At 41.3% G+C, this 27,152-nt stretch overlaps 1 protein-coding gene across 3 annotated transcripts in view; it reads left to right on the forward strand.

Annotated features, from left to right (window-relative positions):
• Positions 1-26,557, forward strand: part of LOC113024643 (voltage-dependent T-type calcium channel subunit alpha-1I-like) — a 264,807-nt gene extending 238,250 nt beyond the window's left edge. For all 3 annotated transcript variants that reach the window (XM_026171859.1, XM_026171860.1, XM_026171858.1), the window contains 5 exons: positions 14,321-14,461; positions 16,558-16,692; positions 18,024-18,198; positions 21,065-21,279; positions 23,010-26,557. In XM_026171859.1, the coding sequence (XP_026027644.1) occupies positions 14,321-14,461; positions 16,558-16,692; positions 18,024-18,198; positions 21,065-21,279; positions 23,010-23,672 (1,329 nt within the window). In that variant the 3' untranslated portion in view covers positions 23,673-26,557. The remainder of the gene's footprint in view (positions 1-14,320; positions 14,462-16,557; positions 16,693-18,023; positions 18,199-21,064; positions 21,280-23,009) is intronic.
• Positions 26,558-27,152: the final 595 nt, after the last annotated feature.

Here is a 27,152-nt window from a genome sequence, read left to right on the forward strand (position 1 = left end):
TGGGTTAGGCTTAGGGTTAACTGTAAGTCAGTTACATATATGTATATGTATTTATTCAGCCTCTACCAGTTACAGCCGTCACAAAATGATATTGAAACCTGTGGTTGTAAGGATTTGACAGACACCGTTAGTCTGCACAACTCTTGACTGCAAAGTCCGTCGAGCACGATGCGTCATCAGCCGCCAAATAGCTCATTCAACAACTCAACAGGATTGCCTATCTGAGTTACAGTGTAGAGCCAGTTTGCATAGTCACGGCCTAAGACTTGTTTACTTCTGTCCCTTAAGGTAACATATACTACTCCTTTGCCCAGAGCAAGGGAGAGAAAAAAACACTAGTTTCTGCTATTGTAATAAACCAGTAATGCAATCGGAGTAATTATCATTAAGTGGCATTTTCAGGGTTTGCTTTTTGATTGCTTTCTCTGCTTTTCATGGTAAATGGTAAATGTCCTGTATTTGTATAGCGCTTTACTTAGTCCCTATGGACCCCAAAGCGCTTTACATTCAGTTATCCACCCATTGTATTGTAGCCACATTGTACATTGTAGCCACAGCTGCCCTGGGGTGCACTGACAGAGGCCAGGCTGCCGGACACTGGCGCCACCGGGCCCTCTGACCACCACCATAACTAAATTTTCAGAACTAAAGAAAGCTATTTGCACATGACTGGTTGGGCTTCTAACCCATGTCCTTGCCAACATATACTAGTGTTAGCAGTTCTTCAATTAAAAAGGTCTTTCAGCTGCTCCTTAGCGGTTAATGGACTGGCTCATATATCTACTCTCCTTAAGCACTCAAAGCAATTCATACAACATACCTCCTTCACACAAGCAGTTTTTTATGCTTTAGTGCTTGCTGTCTAACATTCACAGACATTCACTCTGCAATGAATGAATCAGGGAGTAACTTGGGGTTCAGTATCTCGCCCAAGGATATTTGGCATGCAGACTGCAGCGGCCAATAATCGAATCACCAACCTTTCGATTAGTAGATGACCTGCTCTAGCTGAGGGGTCACAACTGGGCATCACCACAGCACTTGTTTGACTTTTTCACCAAATGTCCCTTAGTGTCCCCTCCCAGACTCAAAGCAGGGATCTTTCACATGTTAAGCCAGCGGTCCCCAACCTTTTTTGCGCCACGGACCGGTTTATGCCCGACAATATTTAAGGTCTTTAAGGTTGTAAATAAATACAACAAAATAAAACTAGTACCGGTACTGAAAAAAAGAGGATTTATTCATAGCACACGTGAAAAGACCCAGGAAAACCGAGTTAACGATAAAAACGATAACAAAATAACGCTGAAAACCGATAAAAACCCTGAAAACTATACATTTCACACCTGAGCCTCAACTCTCGCGGCCCGGTACCAAACGACTCACGGACCGGTACCAGTCCGAGGCCCGGGGGTTGGGGACTGCTGTGTTAGGCAACTGAAGCCACTTCATCAATTAATGAAGGATAAAGGTTATCAAATCACAAAATACTCATCAGAGTATAAATTAAGTTAACACTCAATCATCTGAGTAATATGCAATGTCACTCAAACCTCAAGTTTGAAAAGCATGAGCCATTGGAAAGCCCTTTTACCTCTTTCGGTGAAATGAAAGTGACAACAAGTGAGCTGGAGAAGCAACAACAAGACAAGCCCCAAAAGGGGAGTGGTTAGGCAGGTGGTGGCCACAGACCACTTTTCTCTCCTCCTTCCTCACTGACTTCTATTTCTAGTTTTTCTTTATTATCACTGTTGGTCACATGAGACCTGCAGCCCATTCAACATGCACCTATTGCACATCTGCACACGCCTGTGAAATGAATTCACATTTTGCTCCCTAATGAGAGAGACCGATAACTGACTTTGTAGACGTTTTTAAACAGCGTAGTTGAAAATACCCTTTTACATTGTTCAGTTTTTTTTTATTAGCTGATCACTTATTGCTTCATAAAACATGAGAAAAGTAGAAAAGAACATCCCATTTTTGTAGAAACTGCTGTAGATCTTCTGTCACACAGTCAAAAACACCCACATTATTTGATTTTCTTTAAAATACAGAGAAGAGGCAAATTTTACTCTTAATTTTTATCTAATTTCTTCATTCAGAGAGAACAGTCCTCAGCCATCCCAACAACAGACTGTTCTCTCTGTTGAGGTCAGGAAAGCGATTCCGCTCCCTGAAGACCAACACAGAAAGACTGAGGAGGAGCTTCTTCCCGCAGGCGATACGGTCTCTCAATCACACCACCACATAGTACTGACCCACACATATGGTTTTTACACACACGCTGGACATTCTGGACATTTGTTTACACTAGTGGCCACTGCACAACTACACTGTGTGGTCATCTAATCGAATCACTTTATCACAAGTCACTTAAATAAATCACTTTAAGCATATTTGCACTGCACAAGACACTTACACATGTGGATTGCACAACCCTGGATATTATATTTCTTCATACCATTTAGTACTTGTACAGCTGCTGTTATTGTTCTATATTTCTTCATATATTCTTATATATTTCTATATTGTGTATTGTGTATTTTGTTGTACAGTTATTTTATTTTTAACTTTAATTTTTATATTTTATTCCTTCCTAGCTAAATTTACCCTTCATTTTGATTTTCATATTTGTTTCCTATCCTATTCATAGTCTTCTTTTCTTTAGGTCACGAGCAGTTATCTAAGCATTTCACTGCACATCGTACTGTGTATGACTGTGTACGTGACAAATACAATTTGAATTTGAATTTCATTCATAAAGTGATAGTTGCAGCTCAAACTTGAGCCTGGCTCATATTAAAAGTACTCAAACAGGCTGTGAATATATGATGAACTGTACACGATTAGCATGTTTATTCTGGTTATTTCAAGACTTCATTAATTTAATCTACAGTGGCAGTTGGTACCGCAAGCATCCGTCAGGCTCAGTGGGACTGCACAGCAGCTGGAGTTGTTTTTATTCATGAAACACCGCTGCCCTACTTGTGTGCATACAAGGTGTTAGAGGTGACTTTTACACCCACACATAAAGATATATTACAGTTTTTCTCAAATGTTAAAACACAAAAGCCAATCCTGTAACCCAAATGACCAGTAGTCTAAACACATTTACTAAATGTAGCCACCATATTCCAGTACCATAAACACATGTCACATGAAGACACAATTCACAAAACACAACCCTCTGTACTCATAAATCTAAACACATTTTTCCTTGCTAAAACACATGTTGCAAAACAACTCTGCTCATATTCTCAAATGAAAGCCCATGTGATGCAAAATGCTTGCCACAGTCACCAATCTTTGAACACAGGGAACACACCTGGCGTCATTCACTACACACAATGACTCAAAATTGAAGACACTTGTTGCTAATGCTGTACCCACATGTAAAAGCAAGTTCAGAGTGCACAGTATGCTGAAGATTCCAAACAAACACAATGGATGAAGGCAGAGTCAGGGGAAGAGGAATTTGATGCAGAGGAGGGAGAAGAGCTGGCCCTGGAAGAAGAGGAGCAGGCCAATGAGGAAGAGGAGAAGGCCAACATGGGAGAGGAGAAGGTCCAGGAGGGAGAGCAAGACAACCTCGCACCATCATTACGGACGAGATGCGAGCAACAGCTCAGCGACATGATGCCGCACAGTGATTGTGGTGTGTGTGTGGTGTGAATAACGTAAATAAAAAAACTTCACACCCTGTTCATGTTTTCAAGATTACTGTTGTGTGCAATAGATTCTGTTTTTGCATTGAGTTGTGTTACAGTAGTGTACGTACATGCAGGATTTTCCATAGATTTATACTACTCATATGAAACTCACAAATCTAAATGCCTAATCCTCTGCAGAGATCTACGACGATCCGTTACTGTATAGTTTCTAAAATATGCATTGGCAGTTATGAAACAAAGAACCTTCTCACAAATTGAGCATTGTGTTTTCAATTGTTTTGCTGTAGTGTGTAATGCTGTGTATAGTGTTTACAGTTTTGACAGCTTCGAGCTGCTCTCTTGGTGTGGGAGTTTGAGTTTTGCAGTGGGAAGGTGTGGTTGTGTTTATGTAGCTTTAGAGAAGGGTGTTGTGTTTGGACATTGGGGGACCTGGTGGTAACGTTTGTGACATGTGTTTTAGCATTTGAGAAAAACTGTAAAGCACATAAATCACAAGACTGAGACGTATACCGAGAACTGCCGCGCACATGTGTAAAAATATTAAATGGCCACCATCTTTACCAAAAAACACCAGCAGTGGGGGGAAAAGGATGCCAGTCAGTAGACGCCACATTTCTAATCCCACTGGAACTGTTGCACCTGCAGACGAGAACAGGTATTTTTAGACGTGTGCCTGCTGGAGCAGAAAGAAAGACACATGTAAATAAGCAAAGGTGGCAACAAACAAAGAGGGAGGGAAACAAACAAAGGAAAAATAGAACAACTATGTGGAAAAACTGAGACGGGCTGGGGAGGGAGAAGGAGCACTAGCAGTTTGGGAAAGTGAGGGAGTGAGCAGAGAAGTGATTGTTGCATCAAGTGATTGAGCAAATGCTTGAATGAAGGGTGACTGTGTTTGACACATTGAATAATTGTGTGGAGGAACTAAAGGTCTGTTTGCATCCCGCAAGAATCTGCTGGAGTGTTTACTTCTGAGCTTAACTAATTTGTTTGGACTGGTGGCAGCAGCGCCAAGTGAGTAAACTGCAAGGTGGCTCATTAGAAATGATTAGAAGTGACCCTGTAGACACAGACACTGTTGTTGGCATCGATGCCAGCTGTTCTTAAAAAAGAAACAAGAACCCTAAACAGAGCTATTACCCACCTGAATGCTAGGCTGTCCTATTCTCTGAGAACACACAAGCATATTTCCAAATGATTATGCAGAATAGAGTTACGAGTACAGGAAGCTTTCTGGAAGAGCACTATGGACCCTCGCCGGGCTCCTGGTGTTAATCTTTTTTGTTTCATTTATTTGTTTTATTTTATTAATCGTGTTCTTATCAGAGTAGTTATTATGGTAGAGCAGACAGGTTGGTGAGGGACGAATTCGTAATACAGCCATTCACACTGATTACATCATTTTACTGGATTAATTTGCATCCAGTGAAATTATAAATTAGATGTTTGTTTGTTTGTTTGTTTTTTTAAATAAATAGAGCACCAATCAGACCAATAGACCAATCACAATACTGCATTTGCCAACGAGTGTGCTTGTAGCTCAAACTGCATTTGAATATGGAAATAGTTAAATAATAACTTATTTATTTGTTTTGTATGAAAACAGTAAGTAGACAGCTTTAACTTCTGGGTCAAACCATGAAATTCCCCCTGCTCCTGACATCTCATGACAATCGGATGAACCCACAATCTGTTTCCTCCTTTTCTTGTTTAGCACTTGATGTCAACATTTTTGAGAACAAATTTGAATGTGTCTATAGACGTGACATGACAAGTTGGGATCTGAAAAATTCAACATTTCTGTGTGTAATGACCTTTATAAGAATATATATGTGGACATTTTTGTAATTTTGGTTAAAAAAAAAAGATTGTGAAAATGTTGAATTAGTCAAGTGTATTTGGGCAAACAGTGGCTCATTCAGTAACGGGAAGACTGGTGTCAGTCCCTGGTCCCTCTAGAAGCCCCAGAACTGTCCCCGATAAGTCACTGTAGCATGAAGTTGTGTGTGGACGTCAAATATATGAAGTCAGTGTGTCTCACACTGAATGAATGGGTGATTTGGTCGTGTAATGCAGAGTGCTTTGAGTGGTCAATAAGACTGAAAAGCACTATGTAAATTGGATCCATTAACTGTTTTGTTCAGTCCTAATGTAAAATACTGATTATAGAAGCTTTTAACTTAAGATTGCTTAGTGACTGTGCCATTAAATCTAATTAACTGTATATAGTAACTAAACTTGCACTCCCAGCACATTGTGCTCTTTTACTTCTTTTTTTTTTTTTTTTTGCTGCCTTTAGCTTAATGAACCCTTTAAGTTCTTTCTTGCTGAGGCTAAAAAAGACTTAAAACTAGATTAAAGAGTGAACTGAGATGCACTGCATTGCTAAAAAAATGCAACTTTTATACAGGGACAGCCTCATTTTACTCATTTTTATTAACTTGTTCACCATGATTATAAGTTTTATTATGTCTAATATGTTCAGAGGCAGATCCACACTGTCACTATAACATTTTTTCTTCTTTCTCCTGTTGACATTAAACTCAGATTACTTTTAATAACTCATGTCCCCCAGCTTGTACCAATAATCAACCCTGCAGGTATGATGCATCTCATTCCTTTTGACGATCCTTACAGATACTGGAATCAGATTACTTTTTGGGCGCTGTGTGGACCTAATTAACCCAAGTGATCTTCTGTACTTTGGCTCATCTGAAAGGAAATTAACATTGTCACCCATCTGAAGAATGACATTGAATCAAAGGGTAAGCAATCAGAGCCGAGGGAACGGTGGCAGAGGCTGACTTTGGAATGGTTAAAGACACAGTGAGCTTGTGAGTGGGTGGCGTCTCATTGTGCTTATAGCTCATTGTCTGTCAGCCTAATGTTATTTTTAACCAGAAACGCAGTAAAAGATGGATGAAACGGGAAAGGGGAGGAACTCTTTTCATGAGCCTTTTTTTAGCTGCACTGTATTATTAATCTTCATTCTGATTAGCAGGGAAACAGCTTTTTTTTAAAAGAAATTAGATCAAAAGCACCAAGGGCCTGTTCTTATGTGTATTTATATTGCCACATTCTTTGCAATCAAAAATGCAGTCATAGCAAATATGACTGAAATAAAACAACTGTATTTTGCCAGTAAGACATTTTTAAGCAATATTTTTTAAGTATAAAACCATAAATTAAAGTTCAGAAACCCAAATCGGGCCTCATTCACACCGGCTTAGAGACCGGTCGCAGCAATCATAGCATGAGAGAAAAGTGTGTATTCCTGATTGGAAATTATGGAAGCTGTTGGCCGTCATTACTGGCTAAAGCCTCTGTTATGCACACCTAGAGACCTGTGAATGACATCCTGGCAACGACCAGTTGCTAGCTTCGTGGAATGAATTACCATGGCTGAACAGCTGCATCCAAGCCTTACGCAATGCAAAGTGTCGGATGCAGTGGTGTAAAGCACACCACCACTAGACGCTAGAGCAGTAATGAGCGGAAATCCTAATCGAAAGAACGACTCTGGGTTTAGTAGTTGGAAAACGGTACTTGTCTGACTGCATGCTGCTAATTGTAAAGTTTGGTGGAGGAGGGATTATCGTGTGAGGTTGCTTTTCATGAGTTGGGCTCAGCCTTTAGTTACGTTGGAAGGGACACTTCAACAGACATTTTGGTCAATTTCATGCTCCCAACTTTGTGGGAACAGTTTGCACATGCCCGCTTCCTGTTCCAGTGCGGTCATGTTGGAAAACTACGAAGACTACAAAGAACCATGTTAAAATTTTGTCAGGATGAAAAAGATTTGTATCGTGACCAGTGCCAAAAAGGTTCTTTTCTTATTGCTATACGAAATGATCTCCTTATATAAAAATGCACGATTTTCATAAAAGGAAATGTTTTTAGATGATAACATACAATACAATAACATCCTCTTAACACCGTCTGGGCCCAGATCATGGCGTGAGCATGGTTTAAATTTGGTTCTGAAGCTTTATTTCTTTTCACACTGTTATTTCTGGCCTTTGTAATTAAAAAGCTATTAATGCATTTCTGTAAAATGTAAATGAAATCAAATAATGGTAACCAGGCAGTTATTATTTATCACCCCATAAAAGTGTTTTTCACTCTTGGAGCTGCTGACTTTCCCTTTCCGAGGCCCTGTGAGATTCATACTGACTAATTACAACCCAGCGTGCATCCACTTAATGACAATTGATTGCCTTTTTTTTTCTCCCAAATGTTTTGTTTTCAAATCACCATGAACATCTAGTAATGGAGCCATTACAAAGTGAAGTCTTTCTGAGAGCATGAATAATGCAACAGTAAAATAATATTGTTCTGGCTTTTTTTTTTTTTTAAGTGTTTTATTTGAAATTATCTCAGTCCAAACGCTCTACTCTTTATGTGAAGTTTAAGCACATCTTGTATGGCTGTACTCTTCCCTGCATGTAGGCTGTAAGGTAAGGCTGGAATTCTGCACAAGAGCTGTTGATTTTTATCATTATTGGTACATAACACCACAGAGACAGGCAGAAGAAATTTGCAGTGATGCAGCATTATTTCTTTTATGGACTCTCTTCATGTGAGCTGTACATCAATTTCCTAAATACCCAACTGTCTCCACAGGGAGCCTAGACTCTTTCAGACAGCGATTCTGTGACCATTCAGCATGTATGCAGTGATAAGACTGAAATACATTTTAATGAGCATTGTGTTTCTCTTGGCTTGTTTTCCCTCTTCTGTTGTATTTTTTTTTTCATTTCCTTATCTGTAGGGGAATATACCATATGGGTCTACTAACTGCTGATATGTGTTCTTGTTGGTAGGCACTCTACTGTGTAAGCTCTCACTGTGTTGTTGCTATTTGCAGCAGAACTAAAAATATTAAATAAATAGGGCTGCAGCACTCCAATGCCTCTCTTTTTTTTTTCGCCTGTCCCGTTTGGTTCTTTTGCCATCAGAATTATTGTCTAAAGGCAAAGAAAGATGCCCAATGGATTTACTTTACCAAATTGACCATCCCAGCCTTGCCGTATTGGTCTATTTGATTCACCTTTGTTTTTATTGTTTATTTTATTTTATTTTCACTTGCTACACACGGGACAGACATGACTGGGGGAAAGAAAGGGGAGAAAGAAAGAGGGAAAGAAAAACAGCGGGGAAGAGGAAAGTGATAAAGGGCAAAAAACAAAAACCAACAAAACAAACAGACAAAAAATACCTATATCAATCACCTGGATCACCTGCTGAGAAAGAAAAAAGAGAAAACAAGCAAAAAAAAAGAGCAATATAATAAACAACATCATCGCGATGACCTATGTGAATATAACAGTAAATATTAAATATTGAATATTATTGTGCAGCACGTAGGATCAACAGCGCACAGTGTGCTTTGAGGTAGGAGCCAAAAAGGGTGTAGTTTGTGTGTGTGAGCACCCGTGTGTACACCTGTGAGCATGAGTGCGCTTGTATTTAAAAGGTTCCTTCATGTAATGATCTGCTAGAGGGTGTGGGGAGCCACAGCCCCGTCCTCCAGGGTATGAAGCAGGTATGGAGGAGATCCAGGCTCCACACATCCAGAGGCCCTCAGAGCACCAGAGACCAAGGAAGACCAACAGAGGGGCAACCGTGCCACTCTCCCGGAAAGAGCTGAAGAGCCCCAAATGAGGGGGGGTTGCAGTGACGTGCCCGTGAGCTCTGCCTGCAGCCAGCTGTGCCAGAGTGACTGAGCCCCAGGCCGAGAGGCCGAGGGCACCCCACCCCCCGAAGGGGCCCGAGCGAGCCCCAGGCTCCAGGCCCTGACAAGCAGCCACCGGTGCGTACCTGGACGCCCATCCCTGGACACCAAGAACCACCAATGCACTGGCAGGGGGAGTGTTGGGGGGAGATAGGCCTCCATACCTTGGAGGGCCTGAGATGTCCCCAAAGAGGTGGCGTCTGATACCCGGCCTGACACATAGATACAGACAAACACGCACACACAGATACAAACATCCATTCCCACCCTGATGCTCTCATATGCAAATACTCAGCACTCACCCAACGTGGAGAAAGACATAAATAGACACTGTACACACAATCACACTCCCCAAGCGTACTCTATACCCCAGGTCTAGGTACCCTTGCCCCTAGAGGGGGAAACATCACCCAGACCCAGTGTTACCCTTTTCCCTGGGGTGGAGAGAAGCAGACCGCCCCGACTCTGCAGCAGCAGGGAGGCCCCACATTCCAGACCCCAATCGGACGGCCAGCTCCTCCTCCCAGGCCCCCCGCTCCAACAGGCAGCAGAGAACGGGTGTGTGTGAAAACTCCAAACCTCCCTCATACACCCTGATGGTCATCTGGATGCCGTGTAGCATGCCCACCCCCAAGGACTTATATGTATGTGTTATGAGAGAGTGAGTAATGTGAATGTCTAAGTTGTGGGATAAAATTGAGGCACAGGCAGCCAGAAGGGGACAGAGGGGGGGATGCCTCCCCTGCACCCTGGTGACACAACTTTACCCCAAGACCCTGCATGTGTGGGTGATTGTGGTGGAGCGCGAAGAGGGAGGCAGCTGGAGATCCCCCGCTGACCCCAGTAGGCACCCCCATACTCTGGAACCCACCAGGGCAAGGGGGCCCAGGCCCATCCAGACCGGGGCCCAATTCAGCAGCACCGCCCAGCCCCACAGAGCCCGGGACAGCCCACCTGACCCCACCACAGAGAAAACTGCACCACCACCCCGTCATCCACTCATCTTCAAGACTACACAAGACAATAGACACCCAGGCTGAGATCTTCCTCCACCTCTCCAATATCTCTCCCTCACCTGCAGAGTGAGTTCCTGGAGAGAGGAGACCTCCTGCAAGATGTAACAGCCTCCCCCACCAGTTGAAGAGCCCCACAGGTGGCTCGATACACTGGTGGCACCCCGCGCCAGGGCTGAGCCCCCATACACCCACCCGCCCACAACCCCGACACACCAGCCAGGGCCCCAGCCCGGAGATGGGGTACCCCCAGAACCCCAGGCCCACATATGGGCAGCCAGGCTACCAGGTCAGTAACCCACGTCTGTGAGCACAGACCCTCCCCTGGCCCCGTTGCACGCATCCATGAGGAAACCATCACCTAAGAGCCAACAGAGCCCTTAACAGGCCATGACCGCAACCCTGGGTTGAGCCCTCCCAATGCCTCTTAATTGAATAGTTTAATTCAAGCCTCAATCACACAGGTGTAGAAACTGGTTGCTACGGAAAAATATGTATTCCCTAAGCAGTTAGCAAGTGGTTGCTGCAGGTTGTGCAGCAAACACTCGCTGGGCCAACATCTGGCTGTCCCAGATGTTGGCCCAGCCTTTAACACTTCAAGGTTTAGGAGTCCCATAAGGTTGATTGTGTTTATCTGGACGTAACGTTTTCAGTAGGAGAAACATTTCATCACTCATCTAAGTGACTTCTTCAGTCTCGGCTAACTGCAGGTTTCCCCAACCTTATAAACAGTACATTTGCATAATGACTGAAACTACCCACTGAATGAACAATGGGGCTGTGAGGTCAGTTCCTTAATCATTGATATGCAAACTATGAGACCATTGCTCAACAACCAGTGATCATAGCCCATTGATCAGTGGTTTGAATGAGTCACAAAATGTTTCTCTCACTGAAAACGCTACGTCCAGATGAACAGAATCAACCTTTTGGGATTTACGTACCTGGATGATTGAGCATGCATCAAGACAAGGTTTAGGAGTGTTTATGGGAATCTTTGACTATTCTTAAGAACCACATTTGTGAGGTCAGATACTGATGATGGACCAGAAGGCGTGGCTTGCAGTTTACACACTGTTAGAATGATCAAAAAGCTGACTTGGGTTAGAAGAAATGGATCTGAGTGTAGGGCACAAAATCTAAAGAAGGTTGCACTAAGTCCTGTTCAGACTGGATTTCTGGATGAAAGAATATATACAGAGAAAGACATTGAGTCAAACAGCATCATGGGCAGCATTTACCACAACCAAGGACCCCAGCTGAGCCAATCAATCAGACTGCCTTACCCCATGCTGCGCATCTGTCAGCACATGAAACAATGTGTATGTGTTGCTCACAGTATATCAGTGGGTGCTGCCACAGACTGGCAATCAGCTGCGGTTCACCTCTTCACCTCACACCCTTTATCAGGTACTCCTATATGAAGAGAAATGGGAACAAAAAGCAGGTCCTGGAGGGAATGGGGAGTCTTGAACTTTAGACATGCGGTAAGGAGACTTCGGGGTTCAGGGCTAAGAGTGAGAAAGTGAGTAGTACCCTGGGAAACAAGACAAAGTGAGAGAAATAATATTTAAAAGACAGAAAAACAAAGGAGGAGATGCAAAAGAACAAGTTGTTTTTCACAGATTTAAACAGGATTGTGTTCATCAAAGGGAGAAACCTCTGAATAAAGAGACATTTATTTTTTACGTACAGTAAGTCTATCATCAAGGGTGTAATCAGTAGCAGAAAAGGCCAAGCCAGTGTTGGACGGACCTTAAACCTGCTTTTTTTTAAAATGCCCATGTCCTCTGGCTGCAAACGAAGGTCTGTTTGAATAGAAATTGATGAGAAAATTACCCTACTGACCTCAGTAAAGCTTTTACTATTGAAGTTACAGCCTCATTTGCCTGTTTCAGATCTTGTAACAATCCTCATTACTTTTAATGATTATGGCTCTTCTTCTGCTTCTTTCGGTTGCTTCCTTTATGGGTCACCACAGCAGATCATCTGCCTCCATCTCATCTTATGCCGACCATCCTCTTCTGTCACACCAACCCTCGGCATGGCCTCCTTCAATTCAATTCAATTCAAGACCCTTTGTTCAGTATATTCACTATCCCAGCCAGCTCAGCCTTGCCTCTCTAACTTTCTCTTCATCTGCTCAACCTGAGCTCTCCCTCCAATCTGCTCTTTTCTAATCTTGCCCAATCGGGCCACTCCCAATGAAAATCCAAACATCTTCAACTCTGCCACCATCTCAGCCTCCTGGCCTTTTCTTAGTGCCATCGTCTCCAAACCATACATCATTGCAGGTCTCACTACCATTTGTAAACCTTCGTTTTCACTCTTGCTGCTATCCTTCTGTCACAAATCATTCCTGACACTCGGCTCCACCCACACCCACTGTGGACTGTTACTTTGAACAGTTGATTCCAGGCATTCAAGCTCATCTCTCGTCACAATCTCTACTGCTTGCATTAAACATATGAAGAAAGCAGGCATATACACCTTAAAAACCGAGAAAAATAACTTTGTTTTTATCACGTTTTTTTAATCAGCTTTCAATAATTACATCATACTGTCTAAAAATCTGTTAAATACTCAAAATTTTGGGAAAGTGAGAAAAGTGGGAATTTTAAGCCAACTAAAGCTCTCATAAAGCAGAGCCTTGTTATCTTAAAGGGATTATGTAATTCATCTTATAATGGTGACATTCATCTGCCCCTTTGGCTCAGAGCAAGGTGGGAAAAAGTCACACATCTCTGTCTGTAACCTGCCAGCAGCGGCTGAAAATAACACCAGCTTCAGTAAATGGTGGTTAATTAAACAACACACCAAAGGATGGAGCTACTTTAAGCTAATCTATCAATTTTTTAAAAAGTCAGTAAGAGGTATTTAATATCTGAAAAGCTGGACGCAAACGTAAGGTAAAAGCTGAATTTGCCTGACAGGAAGTGACTGAGTGACTTGAGTCTTGAGAAATGAAAAGATGGCGATTCAACAGGAAGTCTGACAATAGAAAAGAGCACAGCCAGATGTTGAGTTAACTTGACACAAAGACAGATGTTTGCAGTATTTGTAGTAGTTACTGACAAGGATGTTTTTTAATTATTTAAAGTAATGAAGAATGATGAAAATGGTTAGATGTTATCTATCTATATTAGATTTATCAAGGGGGAAATAATAAAGTAGTAGTTTTAAAAATATGAATATTACTCACTCTTATCAAACTTATTAGTAATATTGTTTGTAGCCGTAATAGAAGATTGGAGAGTAGGAGTGATAGTGGAAGTACTATTTGCATTAGTATTACTATTTGTTTATTTATATACAAAAGTGCCAAAAGTACAGACATGCACTTAAGTAGAAGTACAGATACTAGTGCTGAAAACTACATGTGATCAGCTGTCCCGGGCCACCGCTCTGAGGTTTACTGCTGTTTCTGGACATACACAACTGATTTAACAAGATGTGAGCGGATGTTTTATAAGTGTTTGTAGTTGATTTCCATCCTCTACACTGACAGCACACTGTTTATTCTGTCTTTGTAATAAACAGTTTTTAGTTGGTATGAAGATCGAATTCAGTGAATCAATCTAAGCATCATCAGCTCAACTTCAAATGTATCTATGCTACACTTGATGTAAGCTAACGCTGACCATGAAACCACAGCCACCGTGCACCAGTTCTTTACTTTAAATACATCACATTTGTTTAAAAATATATTCCTGTTCCCTTTTTTTCTTCAAAAAGGGAGTAAAAGTACAAAGTGGTAGAAAAACCCTACTCAAGTAAAATACAGATACCTGAAATTTATACTTAACTACAATAGCAAAGTGTTTGTATTCGTCACTTTGTTCCCATCTCTGATTATGTATGCCAAATATCAGTGCTGTATTTGTGTGTCTGCATTGCAGGAGAGCCAGTGGCTGGACAGCGTCTCTCTGCTAATTAAGGACTCGTTAGAAGGAGACCTGATCGACAATCTCTCCGGTTCAGTTTTTCACCACTACGGCTCTCCTCCTATCTGCAAAGACTGCAAGAGTCACCCTCAAGAGGTTATCAGCGCTCCACACACACAGACACTCACAAAGCACAACCCTAAACATCTGCTGCCTTCATTTCAAATTTACAAGTCAGTAATAAAGTGCCACTACATCAATTATACAGATGCATATATTCTAAACACTACTAATGCACACACATACAGTGCATATGCAGTATAATGTTTCAGCAGTAAATAAACTGCTGAGCATGTCTTCATTTCACATCACACACATTCACCAATTGGTGAATGTGGCACACTGACTCCTTGTTTCATATAAGTATTTTCCCAGATGTGCAGTAAGGGGCTCTAGATATACTATTACAGTGGTTCCCAAACTTTTTTTGGTAGGCCCCCCTTTGTTTTACAAGAAAAATGTGATTATTCATTGTCATCTTTAACACTAAGGAATTAAAGTAGGAAAAAAACGTTGCATAAGCTGCTTTTATATAAAACACATCATAAATGTAAGTTATGTTTGTCCGAGTGAGATCCCAGCAAGGTTCAAGGAATACAACTTACATATTTTTGTAGTTCTGTAAATACAGATTACACGGTGTGATTGCACTGCGGTGCAATCAAAACATAGTACTATACTGCATTAGGATTTTCATAGCTAGAAGTGCAGCTGAAACTATGTTCAGAATGTCAATTTTTTAGATCATGTGCTCATGAAAAACTGAGAAAATCCATTTTTTATTCCTAAAAGGACTTTTTTTAAATACTGTATTCAATAAATATGTATTGTATGCAATTTAAAATGTATTTTCTATTATCCAGTTTTTATCTGATTTAATCCCATTGAAAATAAAATCAAACACAGTTCTTGCAAAATGTAATTTGCTTTAAAGATAGAGCGGGGCTGTGTTTATTACTACAGGGCAGAATTTGCCTTGTATTAATTTCTGTTGTCTGTAAGGATATTCTTGACATTTCCCCCCCTTGTATAATCATGCCCAAAGGATATACATGGCACCACCAAAATGATGTATGAGTGAGTGAACTCGTCCTGAGTTTTCCTGTAATAGCCATAGCTGTGAAAATCATCAATCACACATGAGAACAAACACCAGTTTCAGCTGAGGTTATTCTTTGTATTTGATATATATAATCTGCAGGGTATGAGTTTCATTTCATGCAAGTGTGTACGTGTGTACATGTATGTATGCGTGTAGGAGTGTAAGTCATTGTATAAGTCACAGTGGTGTGACGCCTGTGTGCTTTAGATACTGTTTCTACATTTCACTCATATCCAAGTCACCTTTAAACTAAAAACTGTATATAAAAGATGGGCACAACCACTGTGACATTACTCATGGGTTTGTGGATATTTTAAGGGCAGTATTGACTGACAATGACTTTTTTTGTTTTTGTTTAGTTTTTTTTTACTGAGAAGCTAAGATTAGCTGGTAGCATTCCATGCTAGTCGATTCTGTTTAGACTCATACATGCCAACCCTCCCAATTTTTCCGGGATAATCCCAAATTTCAGTGCCCCTCCCGTAAATCTCTCGGAGCCACCATTCTCCCGAATTTCTCCTGGTTTTCAACCCGGACAACAAAAATAAAAAAACACATGCCAGAATTCATAGCGCGGCCCAGCCAATTCCAGTTTCCAACAATAGCGGCAGCTACTTAGTTTTAATATTACTCATATTACTCTTTCTGGGTCGCAAAATAAACTTGTAGCATATTTTCAGGCGAGAATGTAGCTGTGTAAACTTCAAATATCTGAGCCGGGGAGAACAGTGAACTCCCGGCACATCGTTTTCAAACCCCCGCGGTCTTTCGCTACTCAGGTTAAACATGATATATATAAGTCACTTAGATAACCTAAAAATGTTATTGTTTGACTTTTTTCAGTGTTTCATTTGTTCCTGAGTAAATCAGGAACAAATGATTTTGAATGTCTCCCTAATTCTGAGGTCTCAAGGTTGGCAAGTATGTTTAGACTACCATGGAATGCTACAAGCTAATGTTAGCAATGCTAGAATTTCCAAAGCCTGTATGTACGGGGGGCAGTTGCTGCTGGCTTTTGGCTTCATCATTTCACATCCTGTTGTCAAATTTCAGCTTCAACATGATTGGCTACTGTGTATTTGTGGTACAGGTCCGACTGGCAGAGGTGGAGCAGGCATCGCTGATGTCAGAGCAGCTGTCCGACAAGTCATCGTCTCCAGCTCTGCCTGATGACCTGAGTTTGGATGAAAACAGCAGCTACCAGCTGCTGGTCAGAGACAGCCAGGTATTCTCACACTTACACACCAACACATATGAACATATTCTGTGCTTGCTTGCATCTCTCCCACTTGTATTATACACATGATACACAAGTAATACACAAACACACCAGTAGTGTGGTGACTCTTACAGAAAGTCAAGCTGAGACGGTTCCCTTTACATATTTTTGGGATTAACAGTACTGGTAAGCTCATTTCAAACTGTATACTCAGTTTAATCTAGAGTAATGCATTATATTCTGTAAAATCACATTCATAGTCTGCGTCCTGTGAGGAACACATATCTTTTTTAAGCTGTTAATGATCTCAGAAAAGCAAGCCTACATCTTGATTTTCAAAAGAAGCATATTAAAAAATATTCATAGCAAAAAAATCAAGTGAGTTTAAAGGTGTGAGCACTGTGTGACATATTTATCTATCAATGTGTACATAGGATTAGAAATATTAATGAAAAGCGTGTTGGCTGTTTAAAGTTACTAGTATTTTCTTGCTAATCTGAAAGTGATAGCTGAGCCTGCACATGTTCAACTTGTCTGTTTTGATATGTCGACGTTTATTTCATGTCTCTTTTCTATCTTCAAGTTTATCCTTGCTATGGTGCTAAAGGAGTTATTTAAAATGTTTTTCTTGGCCAAGGCGATCAGTAAGGAAAAACATCTATTTGCTGATGCTAGCAACCATGAAATTAACCCTGATAAGTGGGACAGAAATGAACATTAGCTCTAATCACTCATGCCTACACACACACACAGGTAAAATCATGTCATCATAGCCCTTAGGTCTTGCTAATCATTATTAATGACTATTTACATTCTTTACTGCCTAATTAAAACACATGCCTCGCACTGTGCTTTTGACATGGGCACATGAGAGTTTGTACGTATGTTTTCCTGTGTGTGTGTGTGAGTTCGTGAGCATGTCTTTTATATCTCCATCATCACATGAATGCTTCGCTCTCAGCTCACCGACGTTCCACCTGGTCTGTTTCATCCCTGTGGTATTGAAGGCCAGCTCATTTGATCCAGTTTACAACCAACAACAACAGCCAAGCAATTTGAAGCTTTGAAGCCTGCCGTTACTTTCTTTTAACCACCTCCAATTTTAATCAGACTTGTATAGATGGGACATGAAAAGGGAGCTTTTTGAAACTGAAAAACAAATGCTACTCAGATTTCCATTATGATAAGGTGAAATGAAACTCCTCAGTTTGGTGTCTCTCTTGCTCCAGTGAACATCAGTGCGCCTGGATATTTATTCTTTCTAGGTAATTTTTTCCCATCTCCACTCAATCTTCTCCTTTCAAATTCTGCTCTTATTTTCTTCATCTTTCTTTCAGAGGGGCAGCAGTGACTCCCGCAGTTCGGAAGAGTTGCCCAGACAGGCGGGTTACAGAGGGCTTCGTCCCTCCAGCTCAGGAAGCGAGGAGGGTGTTCAGGGGCTGTTTGAAGTGGGCATCCATCATCAGTGCAATCCTGCCTCACCGGAGCAGAAAAGCCCTGCACATGACAAAGGTACTGGCATAAACAAGATGACAGCGCAAGATCAAGGAAGCTGCATGTAGCTCGTAGTGTCCTTCAAAGTGACTACATGTGTGACATACTCAGTGGTAAAATCTACTGGCTTCATGATTTCCAAATTATTTAAAGTACACTGTACTGTATGTGTAGTTACAACTCATCACTTGTAAAATATTTGCCTTTATTTTCTGTATTTTTATCATTTTTTTCTGTATGTAAACTGTGGATTCGTTTTAAAAGTTTCAGGGGTTTTATAAAATAACAAGAAGCAGCAACGCTGAGCTGCCTGTGAAGAGCTGCAGGCAACAAGATGCTCATCTCTAACTTTTCATTCCACCTGCTCCGTGCTATCGACCGCAAATTTGCTCATGCTGTTTACGCCGTGAAACAAGACTGCAGTCCTTCATGGCGCGTTACAAAATTATTGACTGCTTCTTTAAAAATGTTCAACTTTGTGCAGCAGTGCTGTAAATAGATAAAGCAGTTACTCTGTAATTCTGACTGAGTAGCTGCACAACGGGAAGCACTGGGAATTCAGGGAGGTGCGCTTTTACATCACAGCAGTTTTTCAAAAAATATTTGTTCTTTTACACGTAAAGTGATAAACACCTTGAGAGAGAGAAAGTGAGTGGTAATGCATCTCTACCACCAAAAAAGATCAAAGTTGCAAAAAAAACCTTTCTGTTAATTTCTGTTAATAGTTTTCAATTATTAAATAAGAGACTGCCAAGCATAGTCTAAAAAGTAATCGTTCTGTAAATCCTACCTTTGTAGATTGTTTTTCATCCAAATGGTTCAATGTAATCTTTCATACACACAAAACACAAAGCAAAAAATAAAGAGTAAAATCAACGGACATATGAGCTTCCTTTATCACACTTATCTGTGCTCTTTCTGACCCTCATTGGTATCAACCACTATGATTTCATTAAGACATGACTTTGGCATTGATGTTAACATTTATAGAAAAGTAAGACTTTTTTACTCGACATCTCTCACATCCTGCATAGTTGATCGACTTCCACTGCAGTTAAAGAAGTGATCGATGAAGCCAGACATAAGGCAGACAGATATGCTAATGAATGACAAGTTAAGGTGCAATTCAACATTGAACACCCCCTGTAACATAACTGCCATCACCAGAACAGACATACTAACTCAGAGGGTCCATTCCATTAATTATTAACCCTCTTACTTACTTATTTAAAATATTTATTCCTAAATGCTCAGATTGGGAGATGAAATGTTTTCACTCCACCTTTAATTTTTCCAAATATGTCTGTGATGTTTGGATGCTCAAGGTCTAATTTGAAATAGAATCCCGTTACAACTTTAATTTCAAGACGATATATCCCTGTGAGAAACTCTCATCTATCTTGAAAATGTAAAAATTGTGTTTGCAGAACAGACAAAATGCAACTTTATCTATATACTTTATCTATATCTATATATATATATATATATATATATATATATATATATATATATATATATATATATATATATATATATATATAGTTTATTAAAGTGTGAAAGACATTTAATTGCTTCCTGATAACTTTTAACTTTGAACAGTTCATTGTACTAACTGTATTAATGTCTTTTTGTTCATTTTTCTTATAATATGGTGCAATAACATTTTTAATTAAGTAAGAAAAGAGGTGCCCTGAATGAGGTGTTCAGAATTTAATTTCCGAACAAAGATTACCATCAGATACTTAACCCCACATGGTGGTGTTAGCAGAATGTACAATGAGGTGTGACATTCTGTTGTTTGGCTCGTTACCCTGAAGCTGAAATAATAGTTTCTTCTTCATTTAGATTAAGGACACGTTGAGCCATCAGATCACTAACTTGTAAAATGGTTGTGAAGATAAAATATAAAGTTTTGTCCATGTTAAGGTGGGAAAATTGAGCTATATTTAAATATATGTGATAATATATTTTAATTCTTTATACATCACTTTCTATGTTGACAATAGAGGAATAGTCTTTTGTAAGTTATAAGATTAGAGCTTTGACCAATTAATCACAAGTTTAACCTTGAAGACTTTGGTGGATGAAGCCAAGTTTTAATGGAATATTAACATGACCCTGCTCTACACGTCCACAATATTTGATCAGAGTTCATTTAAAACTTCGAGCATGACAAAATGACGCACACACATACAAAAGCTACCAAAAACATAACCTCCTTGGCTCAAGGTAGAAATCTTTTTGGGGGGTCTTGCAGCGTAGCCAGTGAGTATCCAGGCCAAGACTTCCATTGGTCAGTGTTCACAAATGTCGATGTTCCAAACAAAAGCTTAGAAAAAACTAAACTGCAGGAAATGTCTGATGGTTTTGAGGTTGGACTTCAGTAAAAGGATTCTTTTGCTCTCCACTGTGATTTTTTGCATGCAGCCAAAACCTGCTACAGCATGATGAGTCATTATAGTAACAAAAGTTTCCTTCATTGCGTAAAAATTCTGCAATTGATGCGTCAACATTTGTTTATAGAGATTGTTTGCAATGTGGTGGAAACATAGATAAGACGGTCTAAACATTCATTGAATATTTTGTCACTTTTCTGTGAGGAAATAGTGATTGACTGGAACAAATCCTGACACTGCTGAGTAAGTGTGGGGAATCACTTTGGCTGACATCCTTATGAAGGAGACAAGGACAGGAAATCATACAGAAAAAGACTAAATCTATCCAGAGACAGAGAACAATTCCCGAGTATTCACAACTGCCTCTGTGGTGGTTACCACTCCTGTCTCTACAATAAAAGATGCAGAGAGAGAGGCAGACTTACAAAGTGATAGCAATATGAGTGTCAATGCCACAGCTGGATTAAACTGCAGCCTTCCCTTTACAGATGATGATGGAGGAAGCTGCAGTGGAGGTGCTCGTGAAACTTCACCAGTCTTGCATCTACCGGCAGATTTCTTCCACCCAGCTGCTGCAGCTCATCCAAACAGTCCTGGAAACAGCGTAAGCCCAGGAGACAGACGGCCTTCCAGGTCGGCCTCCCCAGCCTCCTGGGCGTCCCTCCGCTCACCCAGAGCCAACAGCAGGCCGTTGGGCTCCCAGGTATTACGAGCAGATGAATGGATTCGTTTGTGTCTGAATGGCTGGCTGAACAGACGACATCAGCATTGCTGTGCAAAACATCAGTGACACGATAGAACGCAGTATAAACGTGTCCTTTATGTCAATGCTCGGCGATGTCATGCAGAGGTTGTTGAGAGGCAGACGTGTTTGTGAGACTGAATGAGAACATCTGGGAACCGAAAACTGTAACACACATCACACCAGGGATGTCAAACTCATTTTACGTCATGGGCCACATACGTAGAGTCCACACTGATCTTACCTGGGCCCCTTTCTGTCAGGGGAAAGATGTTTAACTACATGTTTCATAAAGTTTTTGTTAATTCACATAATTTTTTTTAAACTTCTCTGTTATTTAGCTGTTTATCTACGACTGAATTCCTTGAATTTAGCATGAATACATGACCCAATATGGCTCTTTATGAAGAGGTAGACAGCTTTTCAGTAGGCCAGATTGAAGTCTTTGCTAGGCTGACACCCCTGCCTTATATCATATAGTGACACTAGATGTTGGCCCTAGATATTGATTTGATGACATTGTTACAGCTGTGGGTGTAATAAACACTTGGAATCACTTTAGTTCATTAGAAATCAACACTTGAGTAGGAGTGGCACAGTTAGATGTGACACAGCAGCCTCTTCTGCGATCTATCAGTCAGAATCTAATTACTGCGCGCCAAATCGTGAATATACACGTATCACCACCCTCCACTGAAGTCCTACTGCAGTGTGGGACTCCAGAGAGTTTATTTAGTCATAATTAAAGCCAGCCTCTCTTCCATACTGAATCTAACACCTCCCCTATGCTGGCTCCTACGTGAAACAAACTCGAATGGGGGAGAAAAATAAAGCCCTTATTTTAGTTCTTGTTCCTTTTGTAACCATGGAGACAGATTTCTCTTTTCACCTCTACCTGTTTGGTTTGTTTAGCTCGTGCCTGAGTGGCTCTGTGATCCTCCGCTGCTACAGTAATGCTTTGCGGCGCTCAGCTAATTAGCCCGGCCAGCCCCGAGCCTGATACCGACTCGGCACTCGCTGTTGTGCTTGGCTCGCGCTTCTCACATTCTCCCGTGTCGCTTTTCTGTTTTCCTTTTTCTCCTCTCCTGGGTGATCCTCTCTATCCCTCTTTGCTTTGCGTTCGCTCCCTGCCACTATGTTTCTGCTTTTTCGTAATCTCTTATTTTAGTACTGGCAGGATTAGAAATAATGACTAAATCCCTCCTGCATACAGACATATTGGATTAAACAAACGCTTCCCCCAAACTCAGGGCGGGGTCCTTCAAGCAGGGGGAATTACAAGCGAGGTGGTTTCACGGTTTCATATTATTAGGACTTCTCTGAAATTGGTTAACCGAGAATGAGTTCAAACCAATGTGTTGTCGTCCCGGGGCAGATCCTTCCTTTCCTGTTGCACAACTGTCCTTAGGTACTGGTCACAGTAACATCAGCCAATAAGAGCTGGTTTTCTTTTCTTTATTGGTGTTTTACTTCAATGTTATCTAGGTAACAATAGCTCCAGGAAATTCAGAATTTTTGGGATCTGAACTTGTATCTTGACATGAAGCGATGATGAGCTGGTCCTGATGTTTTCACACGGATTACATGTGTCCGATGTGTAAAGGCATTAAGCTGTAACTGTAAATTCGTCTGTGTTTTTGTTATTTTTTTTTCTTTTTGGTTTTTATCTAAATTCTTATCCTCTCTTCCAGCACCCGTCCCACAGTGACTCCTCTTTGGCCACAGCCAGTTCAGAGGGCAGCCTGCAGGCAGCACTGGAAGAAGGGCTGAGCTTCAGCGCCTCCTCACCTCGATATCTGGATCTCCCCACACCCCACCTCTGCCCTGTCCCCAGCCACCCCTCGCAACGCCAGACACCGACTACAGGAGACCAGGGCTGCTCTTTACTAAAGAGACACAGTACTCCTTTGACCCTCCAAGCCACCCGGAGGCACCAGAGGAGCCAGAGCAGCAGCAGAGGCGGCAGCACCAGCCCCGGTTGCCCCCAGCAGGACTCCGTGGACCCGTCAGATGAGGACGTTGGCACGGGGACAAACCGGGATGACTGCCGTCAAACCTTCAGCAGCGAGCACCTGTCAGAAACACTGAACAGTCTCTCCCTTACGTCACTGTTTACCCCGGACTCTTTGGCACCCCCGCTGGTGAAGAAATGCAACAGCACAGGGTCTCTGGACCTAACGAATCTGTCTGCCCGGAGTAAAGATGGCCACCACTTTCATGGCATACACGTCCATGGTTTCTTATCCAACCCCTTGACAGAGGGAATGGCAAGAGGTGAAGAGCAAGACATCACAGGCCTCAGCATGAAAAGCAGGCGTCAGACCGCAGACACATGCTCCAGGAAAAACAGATGAAACACTTGTTGCCTCTGTGGAACTCTTTAACCATTTGCATTTCTGGACCTTGAACAGAACAGGGAGAGATTTTTAATACACGTCCTGTGAACCGGAATCTGAAATTCTCTCTTGTCTTTATTAAATCATTCGTTCTCTCTCTCTCTCTGTTTAGGATCAGTCATTTCTCAAAAGATTCCAGTCGCTTCTGAGTTTTAGCATCATTTCTCTTACACAGGATATACGATTGCTCTTTGCTAGGTCTATACAATAATGTCAAGGAGCTCAGCTTTTGTGTTAACAGGACTGAGCCTTTGAGATGTGGCAGATCCTGGGTTTTATATTATAGCCATCTTGAGAGAATATTCAGAAAGCCATTACAGAGACAGCCCTGAAAATTGCAGTGATTTGTGAACATTACAAAGGCGGTGTTTTCTAGACGAAACTGTTAAGAAGTTCAATCCTCTCTAAGGACCGGGTTCACTTTACTCAATGCGGCCTGAACCATTGTCCAAAAACCCTGTTGTCAAAATTGGACGGATGGCAAACTCGGAAGCTTCTTTTGAGGAAGAACTGAACTTTGTACAGTTTTCTTTTCGTGTTTTTTTGTAATGTCCATGGCTAATAGTAGCATCAACCTTTTTTTTCTTTGGAAGATTTGGCGGGTGATGGAAAAGTTGTCTTTTGTTTTGTTTTTTCCAACTTCAACATTTTGAAGTTGCGTGAATGTACCCGCTTCTGTCTCCATTTGTGAGAAAGAGGGAGACCAAGACAAGCAATGAGCCTGGCCAGTCTGAACAGTGACAGATGGCCTCTTTGAAAAGAAGAAGACTGTGAATGCTGCTGAGAATGCGTGTGGGTAATTCATGGAAGCATTGGCCACTTTCAGAGTGGACTCTGTATTTTTTGCTTTCTGCACACCCATGAAAGGGCTAAAATGTATTTAAGTGTAGACCTGGGCCAAATACAATTGACAAATAATCTTTTGCTACTATACCTAACACCACGTTTGACAATGGCACATCCATTCCTTAATCAGACCTCTCTGATGCTAGTAATGTAAAACAGCTTTGAAGCTAAAGTGAGCACTGACTTGGGAGACTGGAAGTTGGATGCTAAGTTAAATGTCTTTAAGACTTCCAAGCACCAGCTTCCTGCTGACCACTGAATCAGAGCCTATAGAAGTATACTGAGTCATACCAAAACAAAAGAAGATTTCCAAAAATTGAAGTTAATCTGATTGGTTATCTGATAAACTTTCAGGATGATAACTAAGTCCCAAAAGCCCCGTCTGTCTATACAAGTCAGTGTCCCCAACAACACACAGTTCCTGTTCTGGCCAGCAACCATATTAATGTTTTATATCCACATGATGCTCGTCTGCACAGTGAAAGTGTATGCCACATCCAGCCGATTGACCTCCTACAGCTGGTACTCGTTTGCACTGCTGCTGCTCCTGGTTTGGACGCACAAACAACTGAAACATTGTGGAAAAACATGGTCAAGTAATATTAATGCGATGTTCCAGATGTACACCACACTCAAGTAAACTGGTCGGGACTCCAGTGAACCTCATCAGTCATACTGCACTGTGTCCTGGGTGTGTGTATAAACGTTGGTAGTAAGTGTAGTGAGTGTGAACGTAGCAAAAAAAAGAAAACTTTGAACTTTTGGCTGGCATAGGCTTGTTAAGTTGTACTTTGAACAAAGTGTCTATCTTTGGATAGGCTCTGCTTTTGTACCCGCAGCCTTAGCCCGCTGACATGCAGCCACCTCTTCAGTTCTATTATTGTCACGAGTACAGGCCCTTGTTTGAGTGCCCTGTGGCAGGGCTAATCACTAGGTTGGTAACACGTCAATAGACCGTCCCTCGTTTGAGTCACCCAGAAGCACTCCTGTTTCAGTCTGAAACAAAAGAGCACCTATTGTCTTATACGTGCGTGCTGTTCTCTGGGCCGGGTGTTGGCATTTGAAGCAAACCAGACGAGATTTAACGCAGTCTTTAAATCCTTCCGCCTGTTTTAAATGTACCTGAGTCTCTCAGTAGTGGAGCAGGCTGCCTGGCATGTGCATGGGAAACCCAAGGGATGGTTTCTTCTTAAAGAGTGGGTGTACAGATTAGCAGGAATTCAGCAAATGGAAATCACTGTTTTGTTTGCTGCTTTAAACCCAAATGTTTATTTGACTCAGGTCTGCTTGAGTGTAGCAAGACAGTAGAAAAAAAATATATACTATGACAAGCAATGTGGTCCACGTGGATGTAGTTTGAGCACATGTTTGTAATTTTATCAAATTGTGATGATCATCATAGAATAAATCCCGAGCCGGTAGACCTCAGGTGGACCTATATGCACCTCATGCATTGCATCAGCACATATAGCACACACACACATCCTGAAGCACATACACACACACGCATATCACACAAAGATGTCAGCGTCAAAACACTGCAGGATGCTTCTGTGGCTGTTTGAGAAGAGGCAGAAGAAACCTCGGTGTTTAATCTCTTTCTCTACTTTGTCTTCATTCCCCTTCTTACTCCCATCCAATCCTATTATCTCCTTTCCACAAGAAGCCAGAGTACTAAATGACTATTGACTACCCACCTCTAATCGAGATATGCAATATGCTACAGTAGATGTACAGTTAGATGTATGGGATTCATAGAGGTAGGCAATATGGTGAGAGAAGATTATATTTATGAATTCATGTATTCGAATAAAATGTCACCAAGATTCAAAGGTCACTGAAAGGATGATGTATTCATGTATTCCAGAGTGTGTGTTCTCTCTTTTTTCCCTCCATCTCCTCGACACGGTTTTCTTTTTCCCAAATGCATGTAGGTTATTTTTGTTTTCCAAAATGTCATTCTAGTGTCATATAAAAGTGAGATAGCTTTTCAACAACCTCCGACTCCTGAAGTTGTTCTTTCGAAATGAGGTTTGAGTGAATTCTCTTTCTCTTTCTTCAAGGTTAGGGTTAGGGGGTCAGCGATTAATGCGAGCCTTTTTCACGCGTCACTCTTTAGTTCGTCAGTCTGGGACTGTGCTCATAAGGATGATAATATCTGGAGAATGATCTAGCACGAGGTTTAACTGCATTTGTTTGTTTTGATTAACTTTATTTTGAACAACAAAACCTGATATTTGCATGTATTATAAGTCATGCAGTACTAATACCACAAATAACCCGCTGTAAATGCTCTGCATGCACAACCTATCTAAAAGATTTAGAAAGTCTTTTTGTTTTTTATCCCCAACTTTCCCATTGAATCTTGTGTGTTTGCATTAATCTGTTTATTTCTCTTTTGATTTTTACAATTTATGAAGCATTTCTGCTTCAGCGTGTGAGGGCGACTGTCGTTGAAAGCGTGTCACGGGGTCAACTGTTTGGTCTTTGTTGTTCAGCGTCATCGTGCCTTGTTCTCACACCTGTGGGTTGGTCAACTCACAATAGAAATTGTCATGTTTCTTTTGGCAACTTCGGGGACCTCCAAAAGCC

This window comes from Astatotilapia calliptera, chromosome 6 (assembly GCF_900246225.1).
Source record: "Astatotilapia calliptera chromosome 6, fAstCal1.2, whole genome shotgun sequence".
Classification (NCBI taxonomy): domain Eukaryota; kingdom Metazoa; phylum Chordata; class Actinopteri; order Cichliformes; family Cichlidae; genus Astatotilapia; species Astatotilapia calliptera.